The 22,960-nt window shown below is 46.4% G+C and overlaps 1 protein-coding gene across 3 annotated transcripts in view; it reads left to right on the top strand.

The window, feature by feature from the left end:
* SYNPO (synaptopodin) overlaps positions 1-16,587 on the top strand; it is an 82,479-nt gene extending 65,892 nt beyond the window's left edge. For all 3 annotated transcript variants that reach the window (XM_081180735.1, XM_081180733.1, XM_081180734.1), the window contains exon 5: positions 10,618-16,587. In XM_081180735.1, the coding sequence (XP_081036861.1) occupies positions 10,618-11,619 (1,002 nt within the window). In that variant the 3' untranslated portion in view covers positions 11,620-16,587. The remainder of the gene's footprint in view (positions 1-10,617) is intronic.
* Positions 16,588-22,960: the final 6,373 nt, after the last annotated feature.

Genomic DNA, 22,960 nt, shown 5'->3' with positions numbered 1-22,960 from the left:
TTGCGACCTCTGCTCTCTGCTGACGCCAAAAGGCATGCGCTCCTTTCCTCACTCGAACATCTTTGATTTCGGACAATGTCACTTCCACTGATACCTGTTTCTGCTTCCCATATGTTTCTGCTTTGTATATTTCCCCACTCTCTACTTTTCTTTCGTTGTATCCTTTAGACAACAACACTGAGAATTACTTCAGGGTGAAGAGAAGATGCAAATAGCCTCTAAGCACCCCATTTGTACTGCACAGCAATGCTGATGTACTTACCCTGTTTTGCTGATCTGGAAAGCCACACACTAGCCAGCCCACCCCACCCATCATGAAGGGTCTAGGCTAAAGACACACTTGAAATTGTTCCTTTGGTGGCCAAAGAGGTTTCTGCAGGTGTGCTGTTGTTATCTTACACAAAAAAATCTGTACCCAGACATATTTAAGATAATGTTCTTATTAAAGTTGGCAAAAGCAGGCTTCTAAACAACTGTGGCACAGGCATACATATAGCTCAGTGCCACTGTTTAGCCCTGGGTGAATATCATAGTGAAGTTTTATACAGCAGACGATAGGATGATTGTGAAGATTGAATACCAGTAGCATTTCTCAAAGTGACTCTGCAGTTGCCCCACAGCAGAGGCAAGATTGTCCACCCTAGCAAATACTAACAGAAATCAGGGGTGTACGGGATATGATCCCATGGTGCAGTGTCTTCTGCATAAAATTGTGATTGTTTAATTGTTTAGTTTTAACAAATATGTTTCTGGCCCTCATGGCTGTTGGACGAGGGCAGAGGAAGCACAGAATGTGCTCTGAAAAGACCAGAAGGCAAATAAAGCAAACCTCAAAGTATCTCTTTTAATTTTACTGCTCTTTCATTACCTCCCATGGATTTGATTAAGAGTACTGAGTATTTGGGGCTGACAGCGCCACCAACACACTGGTCAAAAAGACGTTTAGGTACTTACTGCATTTCTGTATTTCCCAGTAACTGAAGTTCTCCAGGTGGTTTATTTCTCCTGGGATTTGAATAGTAAGGAACACCCTCCCCACTCAAAGGCCTTGGCCTGCAGTGTTTTACTTCCACACAGACTTTGAAGTCAGCTATGCAGGTCTTTCAGCATAGCATCGTCTATGGGGGTCTATGGTCTGGTGTTATGCAGAGTAATCAAGCACCTGTTGTTTTCTTTCAAAAGAGACACACCAGGCATTACATAATACAGCTGACAACCTGGGGTATCATTAAGACCATGAGGAGCCATGCATTAGTTGCAAAACTGGGAGGCCAATAAAGTCCTGCATACAAAACGCACAAGTGGATTTCATTCGTTCATTAATTTTGGGCATTAAGAAGTGTCTCTTGAAGGAAGCTAACTACAGACTGTCCTTTGGGAATAGACAAGCTCCATAAAACCAGGTGCTCATGTTGAGCAACCAAATCTCCATTAAATCTAACGTGTAGTACTTTATAGTCAGTCTCTCCCCAATCCCATGACAGTTTGGATCAACCAGCTCAAATAAATTAAAAAAGTAGATGCAGTGTATTTACTCAACCCATTGCCACGAAAGGACACAATCTAGTTCTCTCTCTGTCTCTGAATCTCTCTCTGTCTCTCTATACATCTCTGTCTTTTCTTTGTGATCCCACAAGGCTGCCAGACAAATCCTTCTGTGAGGACATAACTGAAGGGAGTTAAAAAATCAAGCATTTCCAGGTAGAATTACCAATCAGACATGTGAGCCAACAACCTCCATTGGCTGGTAGCACTAAATGCAAATCCCACATGACAGTGTTTGTTCAGTTCCACATCTTTACCCCGGCCAAAATTAGTACCGTGCATCGAAGCTTCATACAAGTGAAAATTCCCAACAACAGAACGTTACAAGCTTGACCCCTGGGTTTGGCTCCAGACTCAGTCATGCTAAGAGTGGGCCCATTGAAATCAGTAGCTAATTATTAAGTTCATTGATTTAGTCCTCCTCGAAGCAGGACTAAAATCTGGATTCAGCCCTAGAGTCGAGTGTGCCAATTGGTGTAGGCTACATTCCAGCAGAGCTAACTAGCTGGCAATTGTAGGCCGTGTCCCCAGTAGGAGAACATGTGGAGAAGCTCTGTAATTCTAGGGAATTTATAGGGCAAATGCCTGTGGAGGAGCAGTATACATAGGTTGGAGAAGATGGGATAGTTACAGGGATGGCAGGAAAATTACAGGATAAGTGCTATGGGATAGCTGGGTATTTATAGAGCAAAGGCTTTTGCCATCAGCTCTGAAGTTACATGTCCACATAGGGTACTGCTGTTTATGGCCACAGATATCTGCAGTGTAGTTGAGATATAGCAGTCTTTTTTACCATTTCCTTCAGAAATGTCTGACAGAATCCTTGGGGAATTAGTTAAGATGGAAGCCTTTATGCATACTTATGCAAATCTCTAGCCAGTTTGATAGACGTTTCCACCAATGTTGACAATTAAGTTTATTTATAAAAGTATTTCTGCACTGCCACGTCATAAAATTCCAGGGAGGTGCTCAATGATAAACCATAAAACACCATTAAACGAAATTGCATGGAAGTCGTATTGATCTGATGAGGAGCCAGTAAGGCCCTCTTCACCTCCATCCCAATTGCATTTCAATAAAATGGAAACACATGCCCTATCAGAGGAGACCAAACCATTGCTAAGCTCTTCTGTCTTTTAAATGTTGCAGTCTCTTCAGAAGAGAAAAACAAAACTTGGCACTGTCCATTTGCAGGTGTTCGGGTGTGCACATTTTAGATTTCTCATAGTCTAGTGATGAAGGAATTAAAGACTGTTGTGTGTGACACAAACAATATTCCCTGTAAAGGCATTTTAAATGGTTCCACACAGCACAGGAGTTTGTTTTTGTTTTTTTTAAACTTTCTGGTCAAGTCTGGAGAAAGTCAGACATTTGCAGGAGCAATGCTAAATTCACCACGGGATGTTACCCATCTTTAGAGAAGGTGAGGGGGAATTTTGGTCTGGTTCACCATTTTATGCAAACCTGCCTAAATTTGCACGTCCCAGAACAATACGGGAATCAAATATGCTTCCGAGTTTGCACTTCTTGAATTTTGCAATGCAGTTCTACAACAACATGTGCAAGCATTATGGGAAAGCATGAATAAAAATGCATATGTTAGTGAGGGTAACATACAAAAATGCATTATATTAGACAAACCTGCATTCATAAATTCCTATATTAGGAGAAATGGGTGCTTAAGATGCTGATGGATTTTCATGAGAACTTAAAAAAAAAATTATTAATGCAGAACTGAGCTTAAAGATTGTGGAGAAGTGAACTTAAAATTGGAAACTGAGCGGAATCAAAATAGATTCATTCATTCCTACCCACCACAGGGCTGCCTTCATTCATGATGCCAGTGGTTAACAGTTCTTTATGACAGTGCTAGAGGTGGCCATATAAATAGGTCATGCATATAGTATCTTCTTCTTCTGTCACGTAGCCCTGGGGAAATACGGACCTTATATTACCTCCAAAGTTGCTGGCCAGTACAGCAATGGCAGGAAGCTCAGAACCTGAGCTTTTTGCTACTGGGGCACCTGGGTGAGATTCCAGGAACATAAATCTGGAGGGGTTCACAGTCTCTTCCTGAGGAAGGGATGGGAGAGTGACCAAAGTCTGCCTTGTAACAAAAGGCCATCGAAGGCAACGCCCTGTGAAACAAAGCAGCAAGGAAACATTCCTCAGCTCACTGCCTTCCCTTTGCTGCTGAGCAGTTGGGTTTTTAAAGTGTCATGGAAACTTTTAGGATAAGATTGCAAGATGCTTGAGTTAGGCTAGAGCAAAAACTAGGAGCAGGTTTCTGTTTCACTAGGCTAACACATCTACTTAGGGAAGTGGGTTTTATTTTCATTTTAAAACCACTCTACATTTTTACATAGCATTAAAACAAAACCCATAAGCTTGCATTGCACTGAGGCTTTTCTTCTGAATCAGCCTAAGTATTGTGTTCCAACCACATTTTAGCCTTTGCCCGGTGTACACCCACAGCCACAAAGGCCTGGCATCCCAGCTGCACATAATAGAGCAGATGGGGCGGGATAGACTTGCCTCTGTTGGTCCCCTTTAAAAAAAGAAAGTTTGCCTGTGCGTTCCAGCACAGGTAAGAGGGAATGCACAACCTCAAAAAGAATGGATTAAAAAACCCAAACAAAACAGAGGGTTTGCAAAATGACAGGGTGTCGCTGCAGAGAAATGGGAGTAGCCCTGCTGAGATTCAGTACTCCCATTAAAAATAAATGTGGCTGGATGAAGTTTCTGTACTGAAACCGTACAGTGCTCAGCCTCCAAAGTAAACAAACACAACAGAGAGTCCTGTTCAGCACTGCTACCACCTTTGCCATCACCACACAAAGTGAATGACTGAAGGCTTTTCCTCTCCTTCACCCGCTTTCCCCCAAAGCAGTGGCAGTGATATCAATGGTAGTATTAGGGAGAACTAACTAGGTCAAAGGTGGGACGTGGGTGGCACTGTGGGTTAAACCACAGAGCCTAGCGCTTGCTGATCAGAAGGTCGGCGGTTCGAATCCCCGCAACGGGGTGAGCTCCCGTTGCTCGGTCCCTGCTCCTGCCAACCTAGCAGTTCAAAAGCACGTCAAAGTGCAAGTAGATAAATAGGTACCGCTCTGGCGGGAAGGTAAACTATGTTTCCGTGTGCTGCTCTGGTTCGCCAGAAGTGGCTTAGTCATGCTGGCCACATGACCCGGAAGCTGTCTGCGGACAAATGCCGGCTCCCTTGGCCAGTAAAGAGTGCCGCAACCCCAGAGTCGGCCACGACTGGACCTAATGGTCAGGGGTCCCTTTATCTTAACTAGGTCAGAGGTGGGGAACCTGAGATCCAGGGAGCAAATATAGCTTCCTAAGCACTTCCTACACTCCTCCTCCCAAGTCACAGTCCTGCTCCACACTCTCCTCCAGGGTTTTTGCCCAGCTGGAGTGTGCCCTTGAATGGTATTGACAAGGGCTCCTGTTGCCTGGATTAGGGATATGGGGGGGGGGGGTGATTCAGTTTCTATTGAAAGAAACTACCTTCTTTGCACAACTTTTCAAAACAGTACTGAAATACAACCAATCTTCAAAATCTGCAGTTCCTCCAAATTTTGTAATGGTGTTTTTCAGCCAAGTAATGTATAAAGGTAAAGGTAAAGGTACCCCCAGCGGTGTAGCGTGAGTTGTCAGCACCCGGGGCAACGCAAGTAATTTGCGCCCCCTAACCCGGGGCAAGGCACGTAATTTGCGCCCCCTAACCCCTAACCTGCGAGTTGCCGCTGGCGCTGCCGCCCAAACGACGCCGCTTGCCCGGAGGAGGAGGGGGGCAGAGAGGCGAGGAAAATGCAACGGCCCAGCAGCTGCAGCAGCAGCGGCGGAGGCGGGGCTGTGAGGAGGGGCTGCCTGGCGCGTCCTCCGCGGCGAGCGCTGAGAGCCGCTGCCTGCCGGGCGCCTTCAGCCCGGATGCGCGCACAGCTCGTCTTTTCCGCGAGACATGCGGCTCTGCTACAGCCTGCGCCCGAGGCTCTTCGGCGACTCCGGAGGCAGCGAGCGCGCCCCCCCAGATGTTGCGCCCGGTGCGGCCTGCCCCCCTTGCACCCCCCACGCTACGCCACTGGGTACCCCTGCCCGTACGGGCCAGTCGTGCCCGACTCTAGGGTTGTGCGCCCATCTCACTTAAGAGGCCGGGGGCCAGCGCTGTCCGGAGACACTTCCGGGTCACGTGGCCAGAGTGACAAGCTGCACCTGGTGAGCCAGCGCACCACACGGAAACACCGTTTACCTTCCTGCTAGTAAGCAGTCCGTATTTATCTACTTGCACCCGGTGGTGCTTTCGAACTGCTAGGTTGGCAGGCGCTGGGACCGAACAATGGGAGCGTACCCCGCTGCGGGGATTCGAACCGCCGACCTGACGATCAGCAAGTCCTAGGCGCTGAGGTTTTACCCACAGCGCCACCCGCGTCCCTAAGTAATGTATATCCCCCCCAAAAAATGTGACTGCTAGATTAAAGTGTACATAAAAATGCATGGACTTAACCATCCAGGGGTCCTTTACTTTTGCCTTTTATATTATTAGTAACAATAACATTTAAAAGTATTATATTAGGGGAAATTGTTTTGCCAAAATCTGTACACTGGCAAAATTGCGTACAAACCATTTTTTTTATACTGGGAGAGATACTCTTATGAATTTACATGAGGATTTTTTAAAAATTGCAAAACTGACGTGGAAACCTGGGGAACTGAATTGTAAGATTGGAAATATGTGAAAATGAGGCTGTATACATACTATACCTTTAAAGCACATGGGTGTTCATGGTTGCCATCTTTGTGACCCCTTGGGCTACTGTTATGGGTCTTCTTAGACAGTGCCTATGGGAGGTGACTGCAAAATGCATCTGGTTTGGCAGATGCTTCGTGTCTAAACTTCCTCTGTTTGGCCGCGTCTAGATCCCCTTCCCTTTACTGAAACATCATTGCAACAGTGGAGAGGGAACAGAGCCTCCATAGACAATAGGGTACTGGAAGCAAAGGAAATTTAAGCACTCTTTCCAATAGTTTCTGCTGTGATGTAGTTATGGGTGGGATACAGAGCATGAACTAAACCTCTGTAATCCTTGGCACAGAAATGTAAGCAAACCACTTATTTTCATGTGTCAGCATTTCCGCTAGTGGCAGACAGTGAAATGTTGGTAGCTGGGGGAACACACTGAGGAAATGAAAGAGGTTCATGCAGTGGATAGGAAGAACAAAGAAAGGGAGAGAAAGAGAGGGAGAGGGAGATTCTACTTCTCTTTGTAATGTTTGTTGCCCAACTGCTGATATGACTTGGAAAATCACAGAAAGCATCTGAAGCACCTTTCTTATACAGTGGTACCTCGGGTTAATAACTTACGGTAATTTGTTCTGGAGGTCTGTTCTTAACCTGAAACTGTTCTTAACCTGACGCACCACTTTAGCTAATGGGGCCTCCTGCTGCCGCCTGAAGCTTCATCCTGAAGCAAAGTTCTTAACCTGAGGTACTATTTCTGGGTTAGCGGAGTCTGCAACCTGAAGCGTCTGTAACCCGAGGTACTACTGCAGTTTGGAGTGTTTCTGTAGGCTGGCAGGGTCATAGATCAGTAGCTAGGACACATGCTTTGAATGCAGAAGGTCACAGGTTGAATTCCTTGCCACTCTAGGCAGGGCTAGGAAGGACCTCTATCTGGAACCCTAGAAAGCCTCTGGCAGTCCTGTAGACAATACGAGCCATTTGGATCAGTGATCTGACCCAGTATAATGTCTCAATAACCATGACATCAGTCATTGAAGGGATCACACAACTGTTGTCAAACTCAGCACCACCCCACCTCTGATCCATCTTGGCCTTATACCGCTTATTCTATAGCTGGTTGTCCCAAAACAGCAAGTGCTATTTGCAGTGCTTGTTTTGTGACAGTACTCACTGGTACAAAGTACTCTCACCTTCCTGCCTGCCTTTTGCTGCCCATGGCAACCATTTTGTGCTGGTACCCACAGCACTTTTATCAAGATACGAATACTACCAGCACCTTGGTTTTTGTGTGTGTTAGTTTCTTTTTTAAAAAAAAACAAAGAACCACTTGCCATTCTTCTACATAAATGAGAGGAACAGCAGGTCAAATTGTACAGTAGTGAACAGAGGATCCTCAAAACCTGTGCTTAACATCCCAGCCTTTCTTTATAACATGTAGCACATGCATTGAACCTAGGCAAAAGGAACAACAGCAATTCTGCCTTGGTTGGCCTCCTGCCAGTCGCTTATCTCTCAGTGTTCCTCACTTATAAAATATGAGCATTCACTTACTGTCTTTGATCAGATCTTTATGTAGCTCTGTTGGCTAGCTGCAAAGTTTTCTGCTAGAATTCCTAAACCATAGTAACTGAGATGTAGATTTATCCTAACACAGTCTCTGCCACAGTCTCTCTTTGGGACTACAACTCTCATCAGCCCCAGCAAGCACAGCCATGCTGACAGGGGTTTGATGGGACTTGTAGTCCAAAAACTCCTGGAAGGCGGCAGATTTGGGCAGGCTATACTAGTGTCTGAAGGTTGCCTCGGTGTGTGGCTCATTGCTCATTGGTTCCACCCCACAAGCTGGCATTTTTCATCTGGCTCCTCCCTCAAGTCATTATTTTGCCCCTGGCTCTGGTTTGAGGACCTCAGTATTCTAGGGAAAAGCAAAGTACATTCTATAAATGTGAAATATGTCCACTCTTGCTCAGCCTGATGTATTAGAACCATGTGGGAAGCCACAGGTTTCGCACATGGTTCTAATGGGACAAGAGAGTTGGGATGAGAGAGAAATTTGATTCAGTTCACATTTAAAGATGAACCTACCTACTTCTCATTTTCCAAAACAGTATGAGAACCGTAGCACAGCTACCCTTCAAAATTCACACTACTCCAGCCAGTGTTTGCCAAATTGCATATATTGGGGAAAAGTGTGCGTAGAGATGCATATATCAGTGAAAACAGCATGCATAATATTGAGGAAGATTGCTTGCAAAAAATAGGTACGTGGGTCATATCTGCAAACAAGCGTGTTTATTAGGAGAAATTCACACAAAATTCTGACAGATTTTCATGTTTATTTGGAGAACCGAACTTCATGCTTTGAACGCAGCATGTAGTAAAACTTGCTGGGTGGCTTATCTGCCTGATGTGCACCAGCAATTGAATGGAGATTTGCCACATGCAGTGAACTAAGTGGTGAGGGGCCATGCAACATGTTATGCCCTCTGTGTACAGGAACTACTTCATTTAAACCATCTATGGGCCTGATCCAACAGAAATAGCATGCATAACCAGCTCTTAGAGCTTGCATTCTGGGATGGGGAGAGAGAGAGATGCATTCTTCAAGTGTCCAAAAATGCACAGCTCAATTCTGCTGAGATATCAGAAACAGAGGATACCTGGGTCCTTTATCAAAAAGTACCGTATTTTTTGCTCTATAGGACACACTTTTTCCCCTCCAAAAATTAAGGGGAAATGTGTGTGCATCCTATGGAGCGAATGCAGGCTCCTTGGCTTCAGCGATAGCAACGCGAAGTGCAGAGGGAGCGTTCCCTTCGTGCTCCAGAGGCTTCGCATTGCTTTCGCTGAAGCCTGGAGAGCGAGAGGGGTCGGTGCACACCAACCCCTCTTGCTCTCCAGGCTTCAGGGATAGCCACCTGAAGCCTTTGGAGCACAGCGCGAGTTCCCGCTGTGCTCCGGAGGCTTCAGGTTCCTTTCGCTGAAGCTGGGAGACCAAGATTCTCCTGGCTTCAGCAGAGAGGGAGAGCTGCGCAGTGCCCCTTCAGCCAAGCGGCAGGAGAATTGGAAGGGGCTCCGTTTCTCCTGCTGCTTCACTGAAGGGGCACTGAGCAGAGAGGGGGAGAATTTTTTTTCTTGTCCTCCCCCTCTAAAGCAAGGTGCGTCCTAAGGTCGGGTGCGTCCTATAGAGCGAAAAATATGGTAACTGCTGCTCCTTGTAACTGAGGGCTACAACACTGGCCTGCATGTCAGAGCATGGATGCTTCTGCCTTGCTTCTTCCCTAGAGTGTGGGACTTTTGTTCCAGGTAGGTTCCAGTCACATTTACTCATTCACCAAACCCTTCTTGCAGTTTCCTACCTCTTTACTGGCACAGCTGGGAGAGAAGGGATCTGAGATATCCCTGCCTGTGCTTGTTTTGGGAAACATCCAGATTCATTGATTAGGGTTCCCCCCCCCCTTGTGCAAATGCCTGTAGCAGAAATGGTTGGCTCAAAGTACAAATATACAGCCTTTTTTAAAAATGGTTCTGGCAAAACCATTGCTTAATACAAGTAAGTATTTCAGAATACCTTGGGTTAGTTTATAAGGACAGAGGAGATTTAAACTACCATACTTGTTTGTATATGCAGGGATAGGACGTGAATACTCCTATTGTTGCCCATGTGATGGAGAAAATTGTGTGTGCCTATGTCTTTGTGTGTGAGCCACCTAAGACCTTCAGCTTAAAGGGAAATGATGGTTTAAAAACAAGCAACATATTCCACAGCTAGTTAAGCCATCAGATAGCAAAGAAAGGTTTTAGTTGTATCCCCTGCAGACCCTGCCATTCCCTTCCCCAAACCCTATGCTAGCAGGTATAAAATTCTTGGGTGGGAGATAGTATCAAGTGGAAGCCATACAGGTGTATCACTGTCATTGGTTCTAGAAGCGCAGTGTTTGTACTAGGAACTTACCTGTGTCTGGCTGAAAGCTGTATGTCATTTTCTGGAATCTCTCTCTCTATCCACCTTCTGTTTTGAAGGTTTTTCTGATTAGTTCTCACATATGAACCTTTCCCTCTTACAGTGATGTCAGCAGGATATTCTATTCCCTGATCTCATTGAGAAATGGTAATTCTGTGAGATCATGTGCCTTGCCCAAGGTCACCCATAAAGAAACTGATACAGCTGGGAAAGGAATTTCAGAGGTCCTGCTCTCTGACCCATACTTCCTCTTTCAGTGACCATTTCAGACTGCCAAATATATCAGCCTTCCACTGATAAACTTAGCTTGAAGGATGTCAAAGGGGCAGGACACTGACCTCATCTCTTGTTCCCCTTACAGGAAAGGAAGATGTCCCTCCCTGCTTCCCCGACGTGGACTCCCCGACTGCTGCGCCGACCACCTAGCAGTTTAGACGGTTGGGTGAGCCCAGCCCAAACTCCAGAGCCCGAGGAAGGGCTTATAGAGGCCTTTCGAGTAGCCAGTGTCATGACCCCGCCTCCTCCGCCCATGTCTCCATCCTGGAGCGAAAGATCTGTGTCCCCATTTCGGCAAGAGGCCGACCCCAAGTCCAGCCGGCAGATGCAGGCGCTGCTGGCCAGAAACATCATCAACGCTGCCAAGAGGAAGAGCTCTTCTCCCAAAGCTGTGGCCATAGAGAGCTTCAGGCCCTTCACTCCTCCTGCTACTCCCTCAGGCGGAAGTCCTAAGAGTGTGGGCAACCATTCCCCAAGTCCACTGCAATCTCCCAGGCCAATGAGGGCTGACGGGTACAGGCGTGTCTCTCTCCCTCTCTCCGCCGCACCGCCGCATGCCAGTGCATCTTCAAACAACAGTCCCAGGTTGCTAGGCAGCCAGTCTCCGACCTACAAGAGCCCACTGCAGTCTCCCAAAGCAGTGCGGATGAATGGGAACAAGTATTTCACCATGCCTGCCAGCACTGGGGCATCCCTCTGCCACGCAGCGGCATCCAACAATGGCCTGAGAACAGCAGGCACCCATTCTGTGGCCCAGTCTCCAAAACCCTCCATCATGGAGAGTCACAGGATCTTCACACCCCCAGGAAGCACAACCAGGAAATCATCGTGTCCCAGCCCTAAGAATGTGGACACCTGCTCCCCCACCATCAAAAGCCCTTTGCAGTCTCCCATGGTAGGAGTCCGTTCTCCGCTGAAGCGCTTCACCTCCCTGTCACCCACCAACTCAGACGTATCCCTTGACTCAGAAGACTCTGGGATCAAGTCACCCAGCATCCGCAGCTTCAACATTTGTCCCCGGGGCTGGAATGGAAGCCTGAGGCTGAAGCGGGGAAGCCTCCCTGCAGAAGCCCCCTGTACCTCCTAAACCTAGGACAGCAGAAGAGAAGGAAGAACCTGCAAAGTTGCCTGTTGCCAAAATATTATGCAGTCCTACTACAGCCACTTAATCCCACCCATCCCATTAAGCATCAGGAGGAAGGAGCTGGGCCTGCACAGATGTAATCCCTTCCCAAAAAGCCTGCTCCTTTCTGGGGTTTAGAAGAATGGATCAGAGCCCATTTGTTTGTGGGGAAGACCTTTCAGATCAGAGGTACTCTCAAACCAAGAGAAACATGGCTGAGATTCTACCCTCCAACACACCAGATTGCCATGGGCTCCATCCTCACAGCATTTGCCTGCTTTTTTGGCGTTCATCTGTCTCTGCTAGACTGGAGCCACCAGTGACTTCCTCGCTCAAGGGAGTCTAATGAGGCTTTGGCTGCTTTTGTTGTCATGCAGTAACATCCTGTGGGATGAGGACAATTGTACACACACAGCCTGCAGCATAATCCCCGGCAGACTGTCAACACGAGAGAACAGGAGGAGAGGCCTGCCAACAGCTTTGTTTGCCTTCCATATGATAGCTGTTATTGGCTTTCCCCCTCTATTCTGACGGTGGCCGCTAGTCTGCCCTCACACCAGGGGGGCTGGACATGAAGGTGAGGCATGGCCAAGAACCCCACTCAGCAGTTACCCCTGGTGGCTGATCTGTGCAATGTAGCTTTAGCTCCAAAGAGAAGGCCTGGCTTTACACAAGCCTGTGTATCCAAAGAAGTTAGCCTCATGGGCTCTAGGGTGCTGGAAATCCACACTGGGATATGACCCAAGCAATCCTGTATCCTGGGGCGGAGGTGTGGAATATTCTACCACAACACAGGTGGAGTGGCTGCTCAGTCCAGAAGGCAAAGGCGAAACACTCAACATAAAAATGACATCCCTGCAGCCAATGTCCAGAATGTTATCTGGGTCCCAAAATTGATAAATGCCTGGAACATTTCCTACGGAACAATAATTATTAGCCAAGCGTTACAAGAGAGCATGATGAAGACCACCTTTCCTCAGCAATACTATATCAAGACTAATGTGCCCTAAGTTGGTCCCTGGCAAACACCCTCTTTGTTGGGGGGCGGGGACCCAAGCATTTGCTATAAAGCCTGTTCTGATGAGAATCTGTGTGCCTGGAGGTATTCCTATGGGAGGCCTGAGACACTCTGAGTAGTGCAGTATGACTCCGTTAAGACTGCAGATCTCCTGAAGGGGTTGGGAAGAGAGGCAGGGCTGACCTAGGACTTGAAAGACAGACAGCTAACTGACTCCCAAATCAGTTATAGTTCTCATGACAGCAATATCAGCAGGTTGAGGCCCGTTTTAAAGACTGTATAAGACTGTGCAAGGATGACGACTTCAAGAGAAAGAGACTCCTTCAGTTAGGCTCCCCTAGAAAAGAGGCTGGATACAGCAAAAGTGGGCCTTGCCAATGGGCTCATGTTCCCAACCCACTTGCTATAAGGTGGCATGGCGTATTACCTGAATAACCATAAATAAATGGCAAGTGTGCCTTGTTTGGCCAAAGTCAGGAATGCCTCCTGTGTAACGGAAAGGTCAAACGGAGGCTGCTTGGGACTGGAATTGGCTGACTGGACTTTGTGCGTCCTTTCCACTTGCCACCACCATCAAGGACCTGATAAACAGACTTTTCTATTTTGTGCTACCCAAAGAAGCTCCCTTTCAAATCTGGCCACCCACGTCCAGCCCATTTCCCTGTGTGATGCTGTGTAACGCGCTGCCATGTAGGCGATACTCTGACTGGCATGGGCAGGGCCGTATCAGATGTTTGCCCCACTTGCCCTTGATTCTGCAGGCATCCTCTATTTTTATCCCGCTAACCTTTAAAGACAGGAGCATGCCTTAGGTGTTAATTCAAGGGGAGCCAGAAACGAGTAAGCTAGGCCCCCGTCTTTGTTTCCTTCTGATCATGCATGGCTCGCGATGGGGGAGAGCAGGCAGGGGACACTTCAAGCGGTGGGCTCCTTGGAAACGTGGCCGAGCAAGCCAGCCCAGCTTTGTCATGGACGTACTGCCGCCATTCTGCTGCTCTGGTAGTGCAGACTCACGGCAGACCCCCCTAGTCAAAGGCTCCCATTTGTGGGGACAAGGAGAAGCAGGGTAGGGCAGACCATCAGGTGATTCAAGCAGGCACCATTGGAGGCATATGGAGATCACAGGCCCTGTGTATATAGGACCACAAAGAACAACTGGACTGCTTCCATCCACCAAGGCTATCAGTAGCTACTGGCCACAATAGTTTTGTTCTATCTCCACTGCTGGAAGCTGGAGTAGATGGAGTAGACTCAGCAGAGCTCTTCTAATGCTCTTACATAGTGTTCCCAGACTTATTATAAAGGGGATCCACCAATGGAATCTGGTTGTTTCAGGGAAGAGGACCTGCACATATCTGCCTTAACCCATTGCTCTCCATTGGCCCCCGACACTTATTTCAAGCAACCTGTCAACCCAACTTTGAAGCCCTTATGCCTCCGCTTGCTGTAGTCAGCAACGGCAGGGGCTCAGGGAAGCCAAAACAGAGATGCTGCTGCTGCTGCTGCTGCCATGAAGACCTGAGTTCTGCCTCCTTGACTCAGCATGGAGAGGTGTAAGAACACCCAGTGCTACAAAATGTTTGCTTCTTCCCTGCAGCTGCTTGGCCCCTCGGGCTTGGAGGTCAGGCAGATACTTTGCTGCTGCTCCAATTTCACTGGAGGAATGGCAAGGGAGAAGAGCATATCACACATTGGATCCCACGCTGAGGCCCTCTGTTGTGACTGACAGGCCTAAGCGATAAATTTCAGTCCCACAGGCAGGGAACTCATGGGTACATCAGGTACCGTTCTCGGATAGCTAGCTAGCTCTCTCTCTCTCTGGCCAGTTAACTTGTCCTTTGCAGAAGCAGCAGCAAAGGGAGGGCAGGGACTGATGGGGACAAGGAAAGGTTGCTGATGCCCTCTAGAGGCTCGTGGGATCAACTACGAGATTTTTCACTCCTCCCGAGAGCATGGTAGAGACAAGAGAAAAAAGGGAAAGTTGAGTGTAAAAGCAACAGCGGTTGATTGAGCTTTTGACAAAGAGAACACTGTGGCAGAGAAAAAGCTCAGCTTTGGATCTTCCAGGAAGAAGGTCTCGGTTAGTTAGCAGTTGGAAGTGTTGCATGTCGTTGAGTGTGTGGGAGGGAGGCACTGATCTGGGAGAAGGTGCTGAAAGATGCCATGAATCTCTAAAGGGCTCCTTGTTGTTCCCTGAGCCATGCGGGCAGCCTCTAGAACACACTGTTGCTTGCAGCCGAGGGAAGCTAAGATAAGGAAATTGAAAACATGAGATACAAAACGTATCAGTAATAGCATATCCCTGAACTTTCTGAGAGACAAGAAACCTCTTGCTTTCCCCGAGAGAGGGATTAAAAAGGAAAGGAAAGGAAAGGAAAGCAAAGTTATATTTGAAAGAATAAACTGATTATATCCTTGGTTCCCGGTACAGACTTTTAAAACTCCCTCTCCAGGTCTAAGCCCCCTTCCAAGCAATTTTTGAAGAACTGCTTAGTGATGTTGCATTTAAAGAAAAACTGAGTGAGTTTAAGAAAAGCTAAAGCTCTGCTAGGGTAGAGGAGGAGGTTTAAAAGCATCTGCTCATCCCTGATTTCACAGGCTCTGCCTTCTCCACTTTTACCATGTGTGTGAGATGCTTCTCATTGCTGAGGAGGCCCTGTGTTGTTATGTTTGCGGGCTGGGTGTCTGCAGCTAGCCCTCATAGGTGCAAATTTGGAGATGTCTGATCTAATGTGACTGCATTGATCCAACCTCCTTTGAGTGTGAGAATAAACCATGAAGTCTAAGTTGTATTATCAAGCTCCAGGGACTCAAATTCAGTAGCATAATTCTTCTTCTTACAGTTAAGATAATCCTTCTAAATCAATCTGAAGATTGATTTCCTTTGAAGAGAAATGAGAATTTTTACTCTGCTTTTACAAACCAAACCACAACAATTAGTCGATGAAGGGATACCATTTTTCCTAATGGGCTTTTTGAAAGCCTTGTATGTTTTTCCCCTCTTCAAAATAGTGACAATGAATCCCCCCCACAAACAATGTATACTGATACTGCATGTAAATAGTAGCAATGACTTTGAAACAATGTATGATATCCACTCTGCAAGAGAATGTGCACAGCTAACCATTTCCTACAGTGCAAAGAAACGGTTTTGATAATCTGTTACAAAAAACAATTTCTCTATGTTTATTTTCCATTAGGGAATCAGTTATCAAGCATGTGTTGTTTCACACAAACCTGCCCCTCGTGTAAGTTACAAAGCAAGATGAATCAGGGACAATATGCACAACATTGAGCAGCGCAAACCTTTGCACAGCTACTCAGAAGTAAGCCCCATTGAACTCAATGGGGCAGTTAAGCATCGAGCCTAAATTAAATCCCTTGCTTATAAATCAGCGGTCAGGTCTCCTTGCAAACACCTGGACTCAGAATCACAGCAGAAGCCTTGACCTCCCCGTTCTTGGAAGGTCCCAGATAGGGATATATGCCAAAGATCTTATGAGCAAAATTGATTCCCAGTTCACAAGAGCTTTTGCATGCAAAGCAGATGTGTAGTTTCTGTTAGTATTGCTGTTTCCCTGGGCATCTCTCCCAGAAAACAAAGAGCAAGAGGAAGGATGTATTACTATCCCAACTGTAACACACTGCCATGGTTGGAGCTGGCAGCTCGATTCAAGAGGAACACAGAGGAATTGCTGGAGGAGAAAAGATGTTGTTAATTAAATATTGCAAGTGTCTCACTTAGGGGGCCTCTTGGGCGACTCATGACTTTTTGGCTTGTGGGACGTCTTTGTTCTGAAATTCTATAACCAAGAACACACCGGGCTTGCTGTCTCTTCACCAGATGCTCTTCGCATTAGCACTGCACCATGCCTCTGTATAACAAAACTCCAAAATAAATACATTAGCCCACACGGCCTGGTCATCTCGTGTTATTTGGGAACCAAATTATTAGCCACAAGAAAAGAGGCCTCTCTCTCTGTCGTGCTTACATGCAGTCTCCATGGGTTCACTTCCATAGACACATAACGTGCTGTAGGGGTCATTCAGCTAGGACCCAGAAGATCAGGGTTCAAATATCTACTTGGCCATGAAGCTCATGGAGTGACCTCAGGCGAGTTACTATCTCTCATCCTAACCTACTTTTCTGGGTTGTGAGGATAAAATGGAAAGGGGAGGGGGAGAGAATTGTGTGTGCTCCCTTTGAGCTCCATCTCAAACTCCAAGAAAAGGTGGGATACAGTTGTAATGATAAATGTAGTGATAAATGAAAATAATAATTGTTGTTGTTAAAATTTATATACTGCCCTATACCCGAGGGTCTCGGGGCGGTTCACAGAATAAAATCAAGATACAAAACCACAAAATACATAATAAAAATAACAACCCAATACACTTCAAGTTACATACGCTTCAGGTTACAGACTCCGCTAACCCAGAAATAGTGCTTCAGGTTAAGAACTTTGCTTCAGGATGAGAACAGAAATCGGGCTCTGGCGGCGCGGCAGCAGCAGGAGGCCCCAATAGCTAAAGTGGTGCTTCAGGTTAAGAACAGTTTCAGGTTAAGAACAGACCTCCAGAACGAATTAAGTACTTAACCCGAGGTACCACTGTACCCCCCCAACCCCCCCCCATTTTAAAAGGGCATAGGATGTAAATCAGATCAACCAAAGGCCTGCTTAAAAAGGAACGTTTTTGCCTGACACCTAAAGGTGTATAATGAAGGCACCAGGCGAACTTCCCTGGGGAGAGCATTCCACAGACAGGAAGCCACTGCAGAAAAGGCCCATTCTCATGTTGCCACCCTCCAAACATCTCAAGGAGGAGGCACATGATGAAGGGCCTCGGAATCTCAGAAATAATCTTTTACTGAGAAGGGGCAGTATCCAAATGAAGTTCCACTGAAGTCCCCTTCTCCTCCCCCATGCCCTCCCAAAATATGCTCCAGGTTTCCCTGCAACCCTCCAGAGCAGATTTACGTGGTGCGCAGGGAAAGGAGAGGGCAGAGCAGTTACACTGCACAGCTAAAAGTCATTGCTCAAAGCACACTGTATCCGTTTAGCTGTATGCTGCCCTAGGGGAATGATCTTAATGCCTCTGGTGGCAATCTCCTGACAACAAAAATGGCTGCTGGAAATAAAAATAATAGTGCTGCGAAACTGTAGGAACATAGCTTGCTGGGGTCGGTCACTGGGGCAGGGGTGGGGGAGAGACTCTGTTGAAGTAAGTGTGTTTGTGTTTCGTCTTAATCCAATGTGTTTATTTAGCTTCATGGTCCTTTGCATCCCAAAGGTAACAAAAGCAATCGCTCTGGCTTCCCCTAGCAAGGCAAAATAAGCCTTGTGTTAAAATATCATTGAAACTGCCGCACCCTTTTCTGATTTAAAGCCCTGGTGCACACAGTAACCTTTGCAGTAACCTTTCCGAAAGGCCTTCAGGCTCAAACTGGCAAGTCACCTGAGAGGAAAGAAGCAGTCACCAAAAAAATACCGTATTTTTCGCTCTATAACACGCACCAGACCATAACACGCACGTAGTTTTTAGAGGAGGAAAACAAGAAAAAAAATATTCTAAACGAAATAGTGGATATATGATTTTTGTGGTTCATGCTGTGGCCACAGACATGTGATCTGACAGTGAGTTTGGAGTAGCCCAATGCAAAAATCCTGAGGATCCATGTGGATCCATGCTTTGTAACCACGGAGGAGGGAAGGAAGGGGAACCATGGATCCTCTGCTCATGACTGCAGCAGATCCCACCCGCCACCCACAGGCATTCGCTCCATAACACGCACAGACATTTCCCCTTACTTTCTAGGAGGAAAAAAGTGAGTGTTATGGTGCAAAAAATACGGTACTTCTCTTTGTGCCCTTACTTCCAAACCTGATGCAGAGATCCTATCGCCAACAGCAGGCATCAAAACATCCACTGAGACACGGGGGGGGGGGGAGGAGAAGAGGCAGTCTCTGTTCAGGTTAAAACCAGAGTTTGAATTCTGAGGCTGAGAAACACATCCTTGAATTGCTACACTTCATTCTCAGTAGGATATGAAGACTGGGTGGTTTAAATTCTTGCACTGGTGTGAGGATTAGCACTAACGGGACATGATTTGCACCCTCCTCCCTGCCTCACGCACATTTCACCCCAAAATCCGTTCCAGGGTGATGGGGGAACCCCAAGAACAGAATGTGAGCTCACATAGGGAGAGAACCTTCTGCTGCACAAGGAGAAATCTGTGTGTTGACATAACATTCGGCTCATCACTGCATTGAACACAAACTGCTCTGCCTGTTGTTGTTGTTTTGCCCTCTAACAAGCAATGCCTAATTTCATCCTGCAAAGGAGAGAGAGAGAGAGATCGATGGTCAAAGGGTTTGCTGAAATTGTGGAGTAGGAATATGAGGCGGTATTGCTGCTGCATGCACTGCCCCAGCCTCAGGGCACCTCTTCGAATGAGGGTGGCTTGCTCAGCAACTTGTTCTGAGGAGAGCTGGATGTGAACTGAAGCCCTTTGTGCCTCAGCCTCCCCTGTTTGCCTCTCATAGGCCCCGCCCCCTTTGCAGAAAAATCTCTTAAAGGGTCAGCCCTCTGACAGGCTCCTTTCCTGCATTCCATGACCTCCTGCCTGGCATGCTCCCTGTGCTTCATGACTGGTGAGGTACTAAAGGAGGCACACTTCTTCAGGCCCAGGGGAAGGTGCCTATGAAGGTCTTGGCTCCAGCTCTACAGCCCTGATACTGTGAAACCTGGTTGGGTGGACTTCTACCTGCCTGCCAGCCTCAGGTTCAACATCAGGTTCCAAGCCAAGAACCTGGTCTGGCTCCTTAGCCAATGACACTCTGGCTTCCTGTCTATGAAATGGGGATTCGTTGACCTATCTATCTGGAACTTGAGAGGTCTGATGCTTTAGAGGAGTACAGTGGTACTTCAGGTTACATACGCTTCAGGTTACAGACTCCACTAACCCAGAAATAGTACCTCGGGTTAAGAACTTTGCTTCAGGATGAGAACAGAAATCGTGCAGCAGCGGCGCAGCAGCAGCGGGAGGCCCCATTAGCTAAAGTGGTGCTTCAGGTTAAGAACAGTTTCAGGTTAAGCAGAGACCTCCAGAACGAATTAAGTTCTTAACCCGAGGTACCACTGTAGTAGAATACTTGAAAATGTCATGCAAGTATGCTGTAAAGCACAGACATTAAAAGCAGGAGAAATACGGCTGGGTCTACCTCCCAAAACAATGGAAAGATCAATGGACTCTTCAATGGGGAACCCTTTTTATCAATCTGTATGAAGTTGTTATTATTAATTACATTTATATATCCTGCCCCTCATCATAAATTCTCAGGGTGGCTCACAGAATGAAATACAAGATAGACACAAGTTTGAAGGGTATGATGCCTTGAGTGAATAGCAGAACACCTGAAAGCTCCATATCATTGGATAGAAAACATTAAAGTAGCTTTCAGAATATAGCTATGTGATTTGGTGTACTGTATATGTATGAAAGCTGAAAATGAATGAGCCAATAATGAATGAAAAATGAGGCAAGTGCAATGCAAAGAAAAATGAAATGAATGAAAGATTTAAAAGGAAAGAGACTGAAAACCAAAGTGGATGGATTTCAACTAAGTGATAATGAAAGAAATTGCGGCTTTAAGATGAAAATGAACAGATAAATGAAACAATTTCCACCTTGCACACCCCATCGCAGTCCTGAGTCATGATTACAGTGTGAAAATTATTGTGTGTGTGTGGTGGCGATGGAACGGTGAAATCCCCAAACCCATAATCTGAGCCATTTAAAACAATGACTAGGGGGGGGGGCTGTGATATTGCATCTTCTGCTTCCTCTCCTAGTAATTCAGTAATGGAGGGGCAGGGGACAACATTTAAGGAGCGGAAGCCTTCTCATTTCAAACTAAGCTGTGTGGGGAAACCATTTAACGTTTAAGTACTGTATACCAATTAAAAGATGCAATTGGAAGCTTCTTTCCTGCCTCTGAGAATGCAGTGGTGAAGAATGACCACAAGATGGCAACCACAGTAAAGCAGGACGCGGGTTTTGCTTATATCCTTCCCTCTTCAAAATGGGTTCAGTGGTTAAATTTGGGTTTGAACATGAGATATAAAATGCTGTCCACCAGCTTTCACTCCAATATCACAGTGCTCAAGGGAAATGTTATACTGCATTTTTATTTATTTTTTACATATTTGCTGGGCCACTTGGAAACAAGGGACTCCAGCAGGACTTCCACATTTGAATATAGGCTGTTGTCCTGAAAGTTCACACCAACTTTCCCTTCTTGATATCCAGGGAGATGCCCTGTATTTTGCATTTTTCTCACCCCATGGGGTGGGGTGTCAAGCTGGACAAGCATTTGGCACACCCTATGTAATATTTGTTTGCCATCTCATTTATAACACAATAGCCCCACTGAGTGCTCTGGTATTAAATACAATTTAATACACATGTTCAGGAGAGAAGTAGACTTCTTTCTGGAACATGTATTAAATTGTGCTTGATAGTAGAATGTTCAATGGGTCTATTGTGCACTCAACAAACTCAAATCATTTACAAAGGGTGTGCCAAGTGGTTGTCTGAAAAACCTAGCCGATTATCTTGGGACGCAGAGCAGAGAGAGAGACATTCTCTCCTTTCCTCTTTTGCTGCTTTATTTATTCTAAATGGCCTGTGTTAAATTTCTTGCACCACTGCTATTGAAATAGTTTTTGGATTCTTGTGGTTTTTTTTTACATGAGGTAAGCAACCCAATTGATGCTTTTGAATTATGGTGCTGGAGAAGACTCTTGAGAGTCCCATGGACTGCAAGAAGATCAAACGCATCCATTCTTAAGGAAATCAGCCCTGAGTGCTCACTGGAAGGACAGATCGTGAAGCTGAGGCTCCAGTACTTTGGCCACCTCATGAGAAGAGAAGACTCCCTGGAGAAGACACTGATGCTGGGAAAGATGGAGGGCACAAGGAGAAGGGGGCGACAGAGGACAAGATGGTTGGATAGTGTTTTCGAGGTTACCAGCATGGGTTTGACCAAACTGCGGGAGGTAGTGGAGGACAGGGGTGCCTGGCGTGTTCTGGTCCATGGGGTCACGAAGAGTCGGACACGACTAAACGACTAAACAACAACAACAAAAGCAACCCACAGATGGGCTTTGCTGAAAAAGGCAGCCTATCAATAATTTTACAAATAAATCCCACCTTGATTATGATTATGGGCCTAATACCACATGCTAATGCATGTAACTGTGCCCCAAAGTCATTTTTTTAATAAGTAAAAACACACCCAGAGCCCTACAGGATGGAAACAGCTTGGGGATACAATCTGGTCTAAATTCCTCCTTCAGGAATCCTTTGCGTTTTTCTTTTTAAGTGTTATGGAGCACTGTTATATGCGTGCAGAATTTCTGTAGAGCACTGGTGGTCTGCTAGCTCCATTCAGGTGGACAAGGTGTTGTACACTTGAGAGGGTCACAGGTGGCACTGTAGTCTAAACCACTGAGCCTCTTGGGCTTGCCAATCGGAAGGTCAGTGGTTCAAATCCGTGTGATGGGATGAGTTCCTATTGCTCTGCCCCAGCTCCTGCCAACCTAGCAGTTCGTAAGCACACCAGTGCAAGTAGATAAATAGGCACCGCTGCGGCGGGAAGGTAAACAGCGTTTCCATGCGCTCTGGTTTCCGACACAGTGTTCTGTTGCACTAGAAGCAGGTTAGTCATGCTGGCCACATGACCTGGAAAGCTATCTGCGGACAAACACCTGCTCCCTCGGCCTGAAGTGAGATGGGCACCGCAACCCTATAGTCGCCTTTGACTGGATTTAACCGTCCAGGGGTCCTTTACCTTTACAGTTGAGATCATCTGTACTGACCCTGCACTCGATTTATTTACAAGAATACCAGCAATTTTCATTTGGTTCACCTGGGAGTGGGGAGAGAGGCTGAGAACCACTAAACGAATATAGTATGCATGGTTATGAGCTAGGCCCCAAGTTGTTCTACTATTGTATTTTTCAACTTACAGCTCATTATGTTACAAGTCATCCTAAATAGCAAGGGCAGGGGGAATATTTTAATCAGCAGTTCTCAAACTTTTATCTCTGTGCCACACTTTCAGAATAAAAACTTGCTCACGCCACACCAATTTTTTTTTAATTGATAAGAAATACATTGGAAAACAGAAAGAAACAACTCCTAGCTTTCAACACTTGCCACCAGCTCAGCTCGCCAAGACTCTCCTCAGACCACGCCCCTTTTCTCAGCCAGAAATAAATGTC

This window comes from Podarcis bocagei (assembly GCF_964188305.1).
Source record: "Podarcis bocagei genome assembly, chromosome: 2".
NCBI classification, from domain to species: Eukaryota; Metazoa; Chordata; class Lepidosauria; order Squamata; family Lacertidae; genus Podarcis; species Podarcis bocagei.
The sequence above is the reverse complement of the archived record's forward strand: the minus strand, read 5'-3'. Positions and strand labels throughout refer to the sequence as shown.